The 15809-nt window shown below is 47.5% G+C and overlaps 4 protein-coding genes across 4 annotated transcripts; 2 read left to right on the top strand and 2 right to left on the bottom strand.

Annotated features, from left to right (window-relative positions):
* Window positions 1-7122: 7122 nt before the first annotated feature.
* On the top strand, window positions 7123-7795 carry BO94DRAFT_527679 (Rieske (2Fe-2S) protein; the record flags this gene model as incomplete). The annotated part of the gene is made up of 2 exons (XM_025610396.1): window positions 7123-7463; window positions 7553-7795. Exons 1-2 carry the CDS (start codon window positions 7200-7202, stop codon window positions 7793-7795), a joined length of 507 nt encoding a protein of 168 aa, XP_025462196.1. The 5' UTR covers window positions 7123-7199.
* A 1327-nt stretch (window positions 7796-9122) lies between these two features.
* BO94DRAFT_503282 (F-box protein) lies at window positions 9123-10776 on the bottom strand (the record flags this gene model as incomplete). The annotated part of the gene is made up of 1 exon (XM_025609468.1): window positions 9123-10776. The coding sequence occupies one exon, from the start codon at window positions 10774-10776 to the stop codon at window positions 9211-9213; it is 1566 nt and encodes a 521-aa protein (XP_025462195.1). The 3' UTR covers window positions 9123-9210.
* A 462-nt stretch (window positions 10777-11238) lies between these two features.
* BO94DRAFT_551032 (uncharacterized protein) lies at window positions 11239-12031 on the bottom strand (the record flags this gene model as incomplete). Its single annotated transcript, XM_025613520.1, has 2 exons — window positions 11239-11697; window positions 11720-12031. 2 exons carry the CDS (start codon window positions 12029-12031, stop codon window positions 11239-11241), a joined length of 771 nt encoding a protein of 256 aa, XP_025462194.1.
* Window positions 12032-12926: 895 nt separating this feature from the next.
* On the top strand, window positions 12927-15300 carry BO94DRAFT_551031 (uncharacterized protein; the record flags this gene model as incomplete). The annotated part of the gene is made up of 3 exons (XM_025613519.1): window positions 12927-13004; window positions 13064-13512; window positions 13542-15300. The coding sequence occupies 3 exons, from the start codon at window positions 12927-12929 to the stop codon at window positions 15298-15300; spliced, it is 2286 nt and encodes a 761-aa protein (XP_025462193.1).
* Window positions 15301-15809: the final 509 nt, after the last annotated feature.

The raw sequence follows: 15809 nt of genomic DNA, 5'->3' as shown, positions 1-15809 counted from the left end.
TATACCATTAACCGGATGAATTAGTGTATCTGTCCCTGACTGTGACGATTAATTGCAGGTGAATCATACTGATTCCAGTGCTTATCACCATTCCCTTCACCTATCCTACAGCTATATAATCCCGTTCCTCCCACTTCCTGTTTCTTCTCTTTCTATCTCTCCCATCTTAAAGACCTGAAACATGTACAGCAAATATCACTATATTGATACTAAAAATATACAGAATACCCACATTATCCCGAGACTATACCTGTCTCAAAGTTATTCTTCACATTCTATACTCACGATCCCCTTCGTATGACATCCTAATACCCTTGACACTATAGTCATATCAGGCTTCTCAACACAGATCATATGGGCTATACACCCGTTCCCTGTCACCGAAACAAAGATTACCACATACCGAGCACAGACTTCCCCTTCGACATGTTCTCCTGGCCGTCTTGTACCGATGTACAAACTTAAGAATCCATAACATCGCATTACAGAACAACCTTTACCACTAATCCAACTAAGACAATAATCCACAGCGACGACAAGGACCAAGGGTTTTGGTACTACTGTCGGGATACGTTATTCTCCGCTGCTATGGCTCTATAACAACAGTGGAAGCCCTACTATCATTTATCGTCGACGAGCTGTCGTCTTGAAGAAGGCAGTTTTGAACATCTAAAACATTGGGAGAGGACACATCGCGTGGTATACTGAGCTGGAAAGGGACCAATCACCTGGTCCACATGAAGCTGTGTCCAGGAATGGGAGAATTTTGAAACTTGTTAGATTCAAACGAGGTATCTGAGTATGTTCCCAGAGGAACTAACACCTGTACCACGGTTGGCTACAAAGGCGCCGTGTCTATGGCCGAGTTCGAAAGCGATCTTGTCGTGAAAACGAAGGGAATCATCCCAATCACGGTGATAACGATGAGAGGTCTGTGATTTTTGTGTTCGCAGAGCCGATCACAATGGCGACTAAGGCTCAGATAAAAGCCCTCCATGTTGGTAGTTCCGTGACTGGGTGGGAAGACTACACTGGAAGAAAGGTTAGGGTTTACGCTGAAGCACGGTGTTGGTACTATGTACTAGTGCTGACCCTGAAACTGAAACGGCGAATGTCCCTGCTGTTGATACAGACACGACACTCACCCCAGCCATGATGATTTACCTCTAGATGCTAGGGCTAGAGAGAAATACCTTCTACCAAGGAACCCAAAGCATACTTTGATGAGCGTGCAGCGGTCTTGGCATGGTCCCTCCCATGATATCCTTCCACATACATAGGAAAACCAACTTATGTTGCTGCGTATGTGCACTTGTTACAGCTGAAACAGACAGAGAGGATTACTCAAGGTGTTGTATCTAAGCACACTCCATTGTCACAACCACCCGACCGGCACAACTAGCCGTGGTCTCGGTGTTTTTTCAAGCCATTGGTTCATGTCCTCGAACTTCCCGAGCCATGCAAACAAACATCCCGCCAGCGTTCCGCTGCAAGATTAAAGTCTCTTAGATGCCTAGAGCATCCTCGACGGCACTGCAGGTTGCTGCTCTGTTGCCCGTCATTCGCGAGCTCGACTGGTCTGTGGACAATCGGCCAGATATATCCTAAAACCGTCTGGATAGGCCTCGAAGAATACAGCATAAACTACTGGGTCTGATTCCGCGGGAATTTCGAGATTCCGCTCAATTGCATCATACGGCAGATGATAACTTAACGACGGTCACGGCTCATGGAGGACGATAGCGACACTATTAAGTTAGGGCTGGTACAGGACCTATCAGAGGAATACCAACTTTGAACGACGTGAGTTCAGTTGTGGTGTATAAACCGCCTCCAGAGACTTCTTTAAAGGACTCCCCTACTTGGAGCATTAGCGTCGTCATAGAAAGATGCCTGCCGTGTGGCATTTGACCCAGCGGAACATTGGCATCTGGGTCAAGAACAGAGATGGCACCATCTCCAGGATTTGGAAGGCTCTGTTGGAGATGGTGCCTGAAGAGAAATGCCTGTCTTCAGGAGATGTGCTACATATGCCGCTAATATAGGCTTTGTCATTCGTGATTAGCTCTTCGTATGCCATACTCGAGAGCAGAAGTCTTCGGGTTTCGGACCCATGGGTTTTGGTGATCATCCTAGTTAGCTGTTGGCAAGGTTGGTATGCCTTGGATCATACGACCTTTTTCGGGGCTGTAGCTAACATTATCATTTTAGCTCAAAACAGTCCACCCCTTGTATGTTAATGCCATCTTGCTCGCTCGCCCACGTTGGGAACCAGATTGATTGTTCTCATGCGAATCAACAAGGTTCTCGACACCGTGTGCGTCCTGGGTAACGGTACAGGCCATGTGCAGACTGCACATAGAGAGATCGCAATGGACAGTATGAGGTGACAACACTTGCTTTTACCAGCCTCAGAATTATCTCTACCAGACACAGAACAATATCCAATCCCATATATGAAGGAACAAATGCTCAGAACTTTCCCGCAGATGAATAACTCCAATCTCACATTGTCGGGGCGACGGATTTCATTCCGCTGTTGTGCCCTAACTCATGGACCTACGGGATATTCATCTCTTCTGGGAAGAGTATAGAGCCATGTTGCTTGCTACAAATGAGATAATTGATCTCGTCCACTTATACAACCTCGAGCAAACTGATTGGTAGCATGTCATTCTTCTGTCCTAATGCATTCGAGCAGGCATATCGAACAAGGCTGTTCACAACATTGAATCTCAGTACCAGATAACAACCTTGAAAGGGAAATTGGACACTTTGATAGTAATAATAGCCTGAATGCGTTCGAATACCCAAGACTGGTTGCTATCGCCAAAGCTAACACGGATGACCACCATGTCAGGATGCACCGGGCCCAAAAGGGTCCATGGCAATACAAACCGGTTATTCTACAACCAATATGTCGAAAAGGCGATATATGTTCAAACTACAATGGTTGATGAATATCCCGGATATAAAAATCGCTGTTGCTGCAAATGAAGAGAAATAATCATCAAAGAGAATATGCAGATTGTCTTTGTGCTGATAAAGATCTACACAGCTACCCTCTACTGTCGACACATCGAACCAATACTTGTTCAAACCACTTTGATAATGGACGTCAAAACCGAAAACTGTGCGCTGTGTGGTCAAAATGGCACAGAGACCTGTTCTAATCCTGCGTCGGTGGTCAACGTCGCCCATAGATTATGGGAAAAGGCGATTCCTAATTTCAGTCCTTCATTATGAGCAACGAGAATCATTAACTCCCAGGTGTACTGATTCCTACAGTTTATATGACTATACCCGGCTGTGGTTAGGAAATCATCACCTGTTCTGTTACCATGCCTGGGGCTGTTGATGTATGGAGCAGATTGCAGCACGCGTCCCTTCACCAATTATTTACCAAGGAGTTCCAAGAGATTGAGGTGGTTTTAAATAGGACATGGCTCTTATCAAGGCACAGGACGAATCTGTAACCGTTGCAATATTTCGATCTGGGACACATACACGCTTAGTGAGATCACCTGTACAGGCCAAATTACAGTGGGTTCTGTTGAATATCTTTCTGATGTCACGGCATTGAACATGATTATTGCTATGAAAAAAAGGGTCATGAACAAAAAATGGACCCAACTTGAACCTACCACCTCAGATCTTTGATTGCAATGGCATCAAAACCGAGCAGAAACAAGTCTCCATACCCCATTCACAAGTCAGCAATGTCAAGAAACGCGTGGATGATCAGAATATCAAGATCTCCACCGAGGATAAGCTGACGATTGACAATAAGGAAGTATCAGACCAATGCATCGAGGCTGAGAACTCTTGTGACATCGAGCTACCATCTCAGTCTTATTAGCTCTAAATCAGACGTCTACAGAGAACTCGGCCTGGACGAATCTGCTGTCGAGAAGTGACAAGCCACGTTCAAAGGCAAACTAGCTAACGAAAAGCTGGATGAGAAAAGCTAGATATACAGGAAGAAGATCTTGCGATACATAGTCAAGTGTACCCAGAACACCGGGTTTGAGAAAATAGGGAATTCCCCATTCACCCGATTTTTCTGGAATATTGCTTGCTCCTGTTGCTCGTACGACTTTTTCCCGAAATATCGAACCACGAAGGGGTATCATTCTCATCGATCTTCCAAAAGGGCATCCTTATGATCAAGACCAAAGTGCCGAGTAAACCCTAATTGACCGACAGGACACCCATACTCTCTGGCTCCGAAAAGGAACGTATCCGCGCTGAAGTGTCAAAATGCCCGTGTCAAGTCTGCCTGATTCTCCACGAAAAGGCACTTATATGGCTGAAGTCTACAATTATAATCGTCTTTGTAATATGTCGACGATAATGGTCGGCCTGGGGACGCCGTTCCACACACAAAGTTGTTTTAATGTGTGGATACTGTTACCAGGTCTTTTGGAGTGTCTTGTGTTGAGTTCTTCAGGACCCAATCTATACATCTACTCTCTCTAATATCGATAGTTGCTAACAGGACTTGAAATGGTGAATGAGTCGTGTCCAGCTCAACGCGGTTAGTGTCTTTTAACAGCTGTGCTAATCCTAGAGACATGAAGACATAAGAACAATCCTTAATATTGAAACCTAGAGAATCCGGGTCACCTTTCGTTCTGTTACCGGCCAAACGCAGACGAGCATAGCGTGTCAGATCCAATCGCATCCATTCAATGTAGAAAAAGTCAGCGATGATCGAGATATTTCAGACAATAAACGAGCGGATCCTTCGTCTGTTTCCAGCAAATACCATGCCAAGATCAGAGGACAGTCAACGTGCTTCCACATACCGAAATACCACATATATTCGATGGCCTCCAAAAGGCACAACAAGTCAAAGAAATCCGAATTATTGTCAAATATACCAGATTGCACACCCATCAAACACGAAATACGGATTTATATCTACTATGCTTGGATATTATTCCAGAACACTTATGATTACATTCTCTTATAGTTCCAATATTCTACCTAGATCCTGCACAACGCAAACCTCCTTACATGCATTGATTCATGACACATCGATCGATATTATACCCAATACTTCCCAAGCATGGTTACTCACGATCAACCATAACTATACCCACAATAAACGAAAGATACCAAGCGGGCCTCGAGAACCTAAGAAGGAAAAAGCCATCAATATACATTATGCTAGGATTAACCGTACCCAGCAAAATCCCAGAAACAGAATTACAATAATGACACATTTACTCTACGAACTCCAGTCACCAATATTCCTTTCAACCCAGAAGTATAGAGCACAACCTGGTATCTCCCATACTATGCAAAGTGTCTTTCAAAAGAACCAACAATCACAACAACGAATATCTATAAATTCATCATCTTGGAAACACTACCACGTGAAATAATCCATGTATCAAAACTACAACCTCATCAATGAAACCACAAGTATACCTAGTCAGTGAAGTTTCTCAAGAATATCTATCTCAGAAACTACGAGTACTGTCCATTGATGCCGTTCTACAGAACTTTGTCCTCAACCGGTTTACGTTGGGGTTACTATGAATTCCTTTCCCAAACTTACACCACTGGCTCGGGAATACACTGACAAACCTGAAATCACAATACGTTAATACGTTAGTGCAATACGGGTATGGTAAGGTGGTACCGGTAGGTGGGGCTTCGGCTCTATGTTGTTCCCTCGCTACTTACTGACACCTCCGTATCCCAGAACACCTACACACAAACACCCCAGTTAGTCAGTTGAATACTATCGTCTCCACTCCATATCACGTTGCTTGGTAGTTGCTAGTCACCAGTACTATACCTTCTACAGCTTCGTCATCAGACGGGTCGAAATCTCTTGTGGCGGTTATGCTACGGACCCCCCCTCGAAAGACACACAAACTGTCCTTTCTTACGGCTAAAGAATTTCATAGTACTTGAGCGGAATACAACATACATTTTCACGTCATATGCTCTGTTGTGATTGATTAGGATGCTTAGATCAAACCCACGTGGCCGTTGACGGTGTCAACTCTCACCACAGATATAATGAATTAGTGATGTTTTAGGCTGTGGGTTTGATTTTCTTTCCGGGATAGTCCTACTCCCGTTTGTTCTTGTCTGATATTGAATCAGAAGACAACGCTTTTGATTCTAGTTGTGTTTTAATTTTATCAAACAGTCTTTGTTATCTTTCAGCAGTTGATGTTAAGGTCGATGTACCCGTCTATGATCATGTTGATGTCAGTAACAGTATTATATCTTTCCTGAAGAAGGTAAGTTACCAGTATCAACTACACTGAGGTTTTGCACCAGTTTCAGCATTGTAAGAAGTGGAGTTTGGTGGTGCTGCTGTTTGAAAGAATAATACTAGCGTGAACGCAATTCCATCCAACGGATATAATGGATAGTTATCAGGCTGCGTGTATTGCATAATACCATTAACTTCTTTCAAGGCTTAAGAAAGCGGACCAGCCTACCTAGGTGGAAAAACTTTCATCCCTTGGAGTATTGAATCAGATGCTTTGGGACTGTGTCAGTGTTTGAAAGGTTTGTTCAAGAGGCGAGCAGGTAAGAGTTTGATGATAAGACTGAAGATGTTGTCTTCGTTATGGCCATGCCTACGAGAACCTCGGTTAAGAAACTGTCTAAATCCCCATGGAAGAACACTTTGGATAGTCTAGAAAGAAAGAGGATTTGATCCTGCTATTTTTCAGTATCGAGTTGAAACAAATAAGAGATAGAAGAAACAGAACCCTATATAGCAAAAGACGCTGAATGGTTATATCTTATGCTGTGGTTGATGGGCGGGGTTAGTGTTGCGTTGAGATTAAGTTTAGTGGTAATTTAATCTAATTCCCAAAATAAACCCGAAAAATACATCGTAATCGTATATTCTTTCGATCGAAACGATTAACATCTATGCTATACGCTATTTGCCCCACCCCAGCCACTAGCCTAATCTATATCCGAGATCCCGACCATCGGATCCATATTTATGGATCCCATCATCCTAACCAATCGGACTCCACCTAGTCCACATTTTTTCCACCCCACTTTAAGGTACTGCGGGATGTTTATTTCAACATGCAAGTTACTTGCAACATCCTGATTTCTCCCTCTTATGAAGATATCCGTACCCGTAACCAACCAAAACCAACCCCCTTCCCCCCCGGCCAAAAAAAAAAAAAGAAAAGAAAAGAAGAGAAGCCATGTTCCCCTTCTTCTCCCGCCAATCAACCTCCAAAAAAGGCTGGGTTCGCATCGGCCTCCTATCCGATTTCCCCGATGTAGAATCCAAACCCGATGGAACGTGTCGGGTAACGCCGAGCTGCAAAGCTTTCACCATCCCCAACACCACCACCACCACCACTACACCCCCAGAGCCAATCACAGCGGATATCGATATACCAGGGGATATGAAAGATCAGGTTCTGGTGTTTAGATATAAAGGGAAGGTTCATGCGGTTGATCATGTATGTTCCCCAACCTTTTCCCCCTGCCTTCTTTTTCCAGAAGAACGTTATCTGGATGAAGTAATTGGGACAAAGCTAATAAGGAATAGCAATGTCCTCACTCATCGTTTCCCCTCTCACAAGGGAATTTATTCGATATTGAGGACTTCGGGGTCGTGTTGAGTGCGGGTATCACGTGTCCGAAACATGATTGGTCGTTTGATCTTTTTTCGGGACAGGGGGATCGTGGGAATTATAAGTTGAAGATTTGGGAGGTGGATGTTAGGGAGGGGAGTGGGGAGGCGGAGGGGGATAAGGAGGTTTGGGTGAGGAGGAAGCAGAGGATTGGGTAGGTGATCAGTGGGGAAGATTCATGTCTAGGACGGGATTTTGGAAATTTGAAGGGTAGTGTCTGGGGTTGATGCTGGATTGCGTGTGAAGGAAAGATGTTTGAGCAGGTCTGCTAGAGGATGGCCAGAGAAGAGCCTTTATCTTTTCACTCAGCATTTAGCGAAAATAAACCGTTCATAGATCCGTGCTGAAATTTCACCAAGTCATTGGCCCCAGTCCTTTTGGTTAGGATCAATATCATAAAGGTTAGAAGGTCCGGGTCTAGGTCTGTGTAAGGGGTCGTCGGAATAGCGGAATAGCGGAACAAAAGACTTGACGATCACATCTGACCATTAGCCTTAGACATACCACGCAGGACAGTGCCATGGCCGAATAAGAGTAGTGCAGTAGGTATCTATCAAATTTCACGTGTATTTAGTCACGCATGGAGGAAATCGATGTTTTGATGCTGAAGAGGATAGTGGAACTTGTGGAGGTTAAGTACAGATAAGTACAGAAGCTCTGGAATCTGCAGGGCCTCGCATTTGCGGAGAGACCCAAGCCTCGCCAAGTCTTTGTGCCCAGACGGGGCCAAGAAAAACGTATAACCACCTGCTCTGAGCACACTACTAGACAGGCAGACATACAGCACGCTATTGCCTTGAAAAAATCAAACAAACGACCCACTTTCAGAGCGGAGCCATCACCTGATAGCCGTGCTCATTTGTCAATACCATTCATTACATCCATCACTCTCCGGAGATTACTATGCTCGTTGGTCTCCACCACCACCATACAAGACGGACTTAAGTTTTTTTGGTTCATATGGTTGAAACTGGATTGGTCAGATCGAATCCACTTCGTTATTGGGAGACAATGCAAGTGGCTAGTTGAAATGATGAATTTCAATAGTGCAACGACTAGGTTGGTATTCTCCCTGTGGTAATGGTATGGTTAGCTTAGCCGTCATTCTGATACCGTGGTTTATCACGCCGCTGTCTTAGTTATGCCCCACCTAATAAAACCTCCATCTGTTAGCATGTTCACGACCATCGTTCATGTATGTAAGTGTACTGTAACTTTGAGCATGAGGGAATAACCAATGAAATATGAACCGCTGAACTAAAGGTATTGCCCAATTTCTCTCGCAATCTCGCTGTAGAGTCTATGTAGCATCGTTCCATTCTGGCTAGCCGACGCAGTGTGAGACATTCGGAAGTGCTCGACCCCATTTTTGGGATTGGTAGTACTCGTTCAATTATCAATGGTTTGAGCTGCTAGTTCTGACTATGTCGAACGGACCGTATGAAAGGTAGACTGGTAAGATAGGATTGTTCTCGTCCGTGATAGGCTCTATTCAGCTAGTCAAATAATCTGAGTCAAGACATATACCTAAGGTAATAATAGATTACAGCGACCCCTGAAAACAATGAGAAGATCACATGCTGACGATTTTACCGTTTTTCCCCCGCGGCCACTTCTTCCTGATGGAACCGTCCTCGGGGAAGGGAACTCTGGCTTTTCGTTCGATGATACGAAATTCCACGTCCAGGGCACGGAATTTCCCTTGCAATTCTAGCAGGCGGCCGTCGGAGATAGGGTCTTGTTCCATCATGCGCAATGTGGGCCATTTACCCTGGACACATTCCCTACACCCTTGCCCGGGTGCTTGCTCTTCGGCGGCATACCGAAGATATAACGTCTTCAGCATGGGGACCGTCTCAGAAATGTGGGTGACCAGGTTTTCCAATTCCCGGCACAAAGCTGAAGAGCACTGGATCAAGCAATCTTCGATATACAGATGTTGTAGTGAGTGAGGAAGCAACTCACAAAGGGGTGTGCTGGGATCGTAGGCCGCTTTCCCGAGAAACGGCACCAGGTTACTCCATCGCATATGGACGGTCTGGAGATTTCGAAACTCCGTTAAGCTTCCAAAAAACGCAGGCGTTGGGATCTCGGCATCCAGCCAGGTTCGGTCGCTTTGGTATGTCAGGTTTAAGTGTCGCAACGAAGACTGAGACTGTTGTAAAGGCTGGTACAACAGCGAGTAATCCGGATAATTGTGCACATGCTCTCTCTGCAATTCGCCCTGTTCGAGGGTGAACGACTGCAGGTTTGGGTATCTCTCTAACAAACGGGGGAGATTAGGCAGTCTTTCACCGGGAGCCTCTATATCCAGATGAGTCAGTGGTAGGACCAGGTCTCTGTTTTTCGGCATGTTAAATCGGATCCGATCACACGGGTTCTTCACGTAAAGCTTTCGTACTGACGGGATCCGGAGATAGGGAACCAGCCGGTTCAAGGGAACGGCGTTGACGGCAGTCCCAGGTTCCCAGAATGCCGGGCCGTTGGTTAACGAGATGTGTGTGAGGCGTGTTAGAACTCCCAGGTTCGGGTTACTGGCCCATTGGATGACTCGTTCAAAGTGGACGGAATTCTTGAGTTGAACTTCTTCGTTGAGGTGATCCCTTTCTTCGGGTAGTTCCATGGCGAATCTCTCAAGATTCTTGACTTGCATCAAGAGCAAGGCTAGCCAGGCATCTTCATATCGGTAGGGCCGATACCAGTCCTGTCTTTCGGATCGTTGCTTGAGGTCTCGGCGCCAGGCATGGAACTGGCGGCGGTGTTTGCGCTTAGCTTCACCATAAGGCAGCATGGAAAGACGGTATGCTTCTTCAGGCAGTGGCTTCAGTGGGGGTCCATCCCGCCATTTCCCCTTGCAAGTGCTAGGATAAAGCTCCAGGGAGCGGATCAAGAGAGCGAGGGATGGATTTTCAATCAGAGCCAGGGTAATCCGGCGCACCGGGAGGTCCAGGCTCTTACTAATGTGACCAAACCCGAAGCCACAGTAATAGTTGAGGGGAATCATGACATGGTGATATAGATGGGGGATAAACAGCGAGTACCAGGACTTGCAAACCAGCACCAATTGCGTGTGATCATGCGCCGTGAGGAGGGGTATAATTCGAAGAACCAACTCTCCGGGAAGGTTGTCAAGCGTCATTTTCAATATGCGACAGAGTAGGAGGGAGTCATGGGAGAAAGGAGAAGTGGCCGAGTGTAAAGTTGGTGGGATAAATACTGGTGACACTAGTTCTGCTACGGCGGGTACGGTACGGTGGATTACAAAACCAGATTACATACATTACCAGAGAGCTCTGTCAAGTGCTTTCAAAGAGCGTTATTAAGCACTTTTAAAGAACCTTATTAAGTGTATTGTGAGGACTGAAACAGTACGTAATAATAATCTAAGGAAGGTTATATTATTATAAGTATTCAAAAAGTCTAATAAAAACGCAGAATGTGTGCAAGTTACTAGACTAATGAGAAGTCTTAAAGCTGATTGGTCAGCACTAGCGCGCTTCGCAAAATTACAGACAGTAATACCAGGGGGCTCGTCAGTCACGGGACCTCCACCATGTCTTTCTTCTTCCTCTCGCTTCGCTGCTGGAATCCGCTTCCTCCTTCACGGACTCTTTCTATACCGAACCGATGTTGCGTGGCAAGTTGGCACCCCCTCCAAAATATTTCGAAAAGCCGCAACGTTCCTCAACATGGACTGATGAAAAAAATATCCCTCGTTGTTCTGCGTCTTGGCCCAGTCTTGATACCTCTTGATCAGAACCTTTGCCTTCGAGTTGGTCTTGGATGCCTGGACCGTTCCTGTTTTGACCCAGTCAATGAAGTCGACTTTGACTCCGTCCAACGTGGTCTCAGTCTCGTAAAGTGTCACCCCGGGGAACCGGTCGTTAAAGGCCGTTGGAACCTTGGAGAAGTTCTCTTCCCACCGTAATTCCTGGGTAAGCGCGAGCCCTTCCTTTGCTCTGGACAGCAGGTCTGGGTCGACCGTCATGATCTCGCGCGCGGCTTGAATGCGGTTGGTGACTGCGGCCATCATGGCCATGTGGTTCATCTTCGCCCCCCCCTTTGTATAGTTTGCTAATAACGTATTCTCCTGTCCATTCCATGTCGGCAAACGTGACATCCGCGCCTTCGACGGCGGGCAAGGTTGTATCTCCAGCGGCGATCAGTTCACCTGGGTTGTTGGCGATTTTTCTGATAAAGTCGTTGAGGGTACAGATTTCCCCGGTGGCAGTCACGCATTGCGATGCAAGCATGCGGTCGGCCTTCGCGAATGCCGATGCTTCAATGCGATACGCGTAGTAATAAAACATGGTCTCGAAGATGCCTGCGGGATCCGAGGCCTTGCCGAGGGATGCACAGCAGAAAGCATAGATAAGCAGATGGAAGAGCTTCATTGTGAAGGAAACGAATGTTGATGAGAATAAGATCCAAGGTAAAGAATGACTCAATTGAGAGCAATGGAAAGAACGAAGAGTGAATAGCGACTGTCAGAAGGAAAGCACAACGAGCAGACAGACAACGCCATTCTTATGCCCCGGTTTTCAACTGCTTCACTTGACCAGCAACGTCTACTCCTAATCCGTCTGTCATTCAACGCGAGAGAAGCTCCATTTGGGGTGATATCAAGGCCATTTCGTAGCGTCGGAACATGGCCCGAGTTGGGTAAGTCGTTCCATCCTTTTTTTCTTTTTACCTTTTTCTGTTTCTGTTTCTTTTTCTATTCTTTTTTTTTGGGGGGGGGGGGGGGGGGGGGGAAGCCTAGTCTTGGTTTTAGTTTTTGGTAATTTCCCTGTGGATATTACCATGATTCAGCATCTAGTTCAGTGTGGCGCTAGATGCCACTAATGATCCCTCCATCCAGACTCTTACAATATACTACTAGGTCGATATTACCTTCTCTCACATGCAACGCTGCCATGCACCCACCCCCTGATCAAACCCTTCTCAGTAGCCTACGGAGCTCGAACTAGGACAGACTAGTACGTCTTCTTGCCAGACACACAGTGGACCACATCATTACCACCGTCGATTTCGGCCTCTTGCTTTGCCCGCATCCGGCCATGGCGCCGGTCAACCCAGCTTCTCACAGCTTTCCCAATCTTCATAAAGAGGGCCAGAAGACGGTGACCCCTCGACTTGGTATCACTGAGTTTGCTTGAATCTTCCCTTCTCGTTGAAGGGCTGTCACTCCTTCTTTCCTTTCTTGTCGATCTTTACCTTCGTTCTTCTGGCGTTTTGAAACGCCTGTCATTCTTTACAATGTTCCTTGACTCATCCTTATCATCCACCATGGGCCTTGCCCTTCTCTTCTCCCTCACTTTCCTCTTCTCTCAAGTTCCAGCCCGAGCCGTTTTTGCTCACTTCATGGTACGTGTTGATCTCCATTACCCTGTTCAGCTCTAGAATGGCCGCCTGATAGCATCCAGGTGTCAAACACGGAAGGCTACACTGTCGCAGACTGGGAAGCGGAGATGACTCTGGCCATCGACGCCCGCATTGATGCATTTGCCCTGAATATCACGGCCGACCAGTCGGTCAACACGGCTTCCGTGGCGAATGCCTTTCCAGCAGCTGAGAACGTGGGCTTCTACCTCTTCTTTTCCTTCGACTATGCCGGGAACGGGCCGTGGGCCAAGGCCGACGTGATCGACCTGATCCAGAGCTATGACTCCCCCGATGTCTACTATCACCACAATTCCCAACCGTTCGTGTCCACGTTCGAGGGGCCCGCTAACGCGGCCGACTGGGTCGATATCAAGGCCGAGACCGGCTGTTTTTTTGCACCGGACTGGTCGTCGCTGGGCGCCATGGAGGCGATGCAGCAGGCAGATGGCATCGCAAGTCAATCTCTGCGGGCTGTGCCGCGGCTTCCGGGGTAAAGAACTGGAACGCCTGGGTGGGAAGTGCCATTTCCTCCACCACTATCAACGTCACCCCGGCCTCCTCTTTGGGCGATCAAACTTGCGTGGAGGGCTGGGGGGACGGCAACTTCCTGGGACTCTGTGAAAAGTCGTGCTCTTGGGGATACTGCCCAATGTCGGCCTGTGTGTGCTCCAAACTCGGTCTCCCGCCCACCGTGCCCAAAGACACGGGCGTTCAGGGCTATCCCATCGCCGGCGAAGACGCCAGCTATAGTGGCTTATGCTCCTTCGATTGCAACCACGGCTACTGTCCGACCACCGCATGCGGCACGGTCGAGGTCCCCCTGACAATCCCCACCGTTTCGGACTTTGCGCCGCCCGCCTGCACCGCGGGCGAGGGCAGTGGGGATCTGGTAAATCTCTGCGGCTTTGCCTGTGGTCTCGGCTTCTGCCCGATCCAAGCCTGCAACTGCACCGCCACCGGTGCCTTGGATCTCGCCTCGGTGGTCAACGCCAGCATCACCGCGCATCTGACCTCCGGGGGGGGGGGGGATGACTACGGGCTGTGCGATTTTGCCTGCCAGCGCGGGAATTGCTACGACGAGTGCGAAGAAGGGGACTCCTGGTCGGCAAGTGACGAGATTTCCTTCTCGGACGACGACACCCGATTCTGGTGCCAGATTGTCTCGCCGTGCGACTATGATCTGAACATCACGACGATGGCGGACCTGGACCTGCAAGCGGCCAACATGGACGACGAGTGCATCCTCTACCACATGCTCACAGTTTTGTATTATCTGATCGATGAGGTGGTCGCCAACTATACGGAGATCATCACCCACAACAACTACAACAATACCCTAAAGTACTACCGGAAGTACGTCGAGAACAACATCACCAGCTCCCTCGACAGTGTTATGTATTGGGCGCCGGCCGGACCAGGCCTTGCCTACTTCGACTGTATCGTCGAGTACCGTGGGAAGAATGAGACAGAGACCAGCTGCCCGAACTACAGCGCGACGGGCGTCTTCAGCATCTACTACGAGCCCCTGAACACCACCGCCTTCGAGGCGATGTTGTTGGCCGACTACGGCATTCAGCCCAGCTGGATCCAGTACGGGAAGAAGGTCGACGATTTTCTCTGCACCGGCACTTCCGCCGGGGCCCCCTCATGCCATTCGTCGCAAATCACCTGGTACGGCATCCCCGAGGATGCCGACAACGTGGTCATCACGGACCCGCGCGTTGTGGTGGAGCAGGCCCTACCCAACCTGGAAGGTCTTCAGGCCAACATTCTGGCGGTGCAGATGCAGATGCTCCTGGGGGCCTGGCCCGGGGTGACCGATGATGTTGTGCAGAGCGTCTCCCTGGCCGTGGAGCTGCTCCTCCAAGCGGTCAGCTCCATGCAGGAGGTGGTCACGATCGGCAAGGAGGAAGAGGCCTGGGAAAGGAAGGAGATGATTGAGGAGATCCTGGGTGCCATCTTCCTGGTGGTTCCGTTCCTGGGCGAGGTGGACGCCATCAGCGACGCGTTTGTGGATTTCTCCGAGATCGCCACTATCGTGGGTGACACGACCATCCTGGGTGACAGCATCTACGAGATTGCCAAAGACCCCAAGAATAGTTTCATGACCATCCTGACGACCTTGCTTCTGGTCGGGCAACGACCCGCCGAGGAATACGAGACCATGGCCGCCGCGCGGCGGGATATTTCCGACGAGACTATTGAGACCTTGGGCCCAGTGTTCCGGGAAAAGAATACCCAGGTCGAAAATTTGGTGAAGGATTGTGCGGTGGCTTGACGTACATACCACGGAGGTGTCATTCATCCAGCCTGTATATTAATCTGACTGTCCAAATCCATGTCTCTATGAACAACCTTGTACATGCATGTTTGACTTGACCACTCTAGTTTTTGCTGTAAGCTGTTTACTTCCGAAAGTGAGTGGCTAAATACTGCCCCTTTATCTTTTTGTATATTTATTCTAAGCATCTTACTACTTATTAGTCGACCAAGAACCTTAGCTAGGTGATGGTCCACAACTAAATATTCATGATCACATAGTATCACAACTCTAAGCGAGAAGTCGTTCTCTGCATAAGTTTGATTAGTATATAAATTGAACATACTATTAATTCTAACCTCTTGGGTTGACTTGGTTATCTATACACTGATTAATATTTAGATTACCGTGCCTACTACTACTACTACTACTACTACTACTACTATTAGATAGAACTATATTATCATCACTAATAACTCCTCACAAAAGCCGAGGACTATACACCTATACATACAACTGAAACTAAT

Source organism: Aspergillus sclerotioniger (assembly GCF_003184525.1).
Source record: "Aspergillus sclerotioniger CBS 115572 chromosome Unknown BO94scaffold_44, whole genome shotgun sequence".
Taxonomy (NCBI): domain Eukaryota; kingdom Fungi; phylum Ascomycota; class Eurotiomycetes; order Eurotiales; family Aspergillaceae; genus Aspergillus; species Aspergillus sclerotioniger.
Note: the sequence above shows the minus strand (reverse complement) of the source record. Positions and strands in the feature narration are given on the sequence as shown.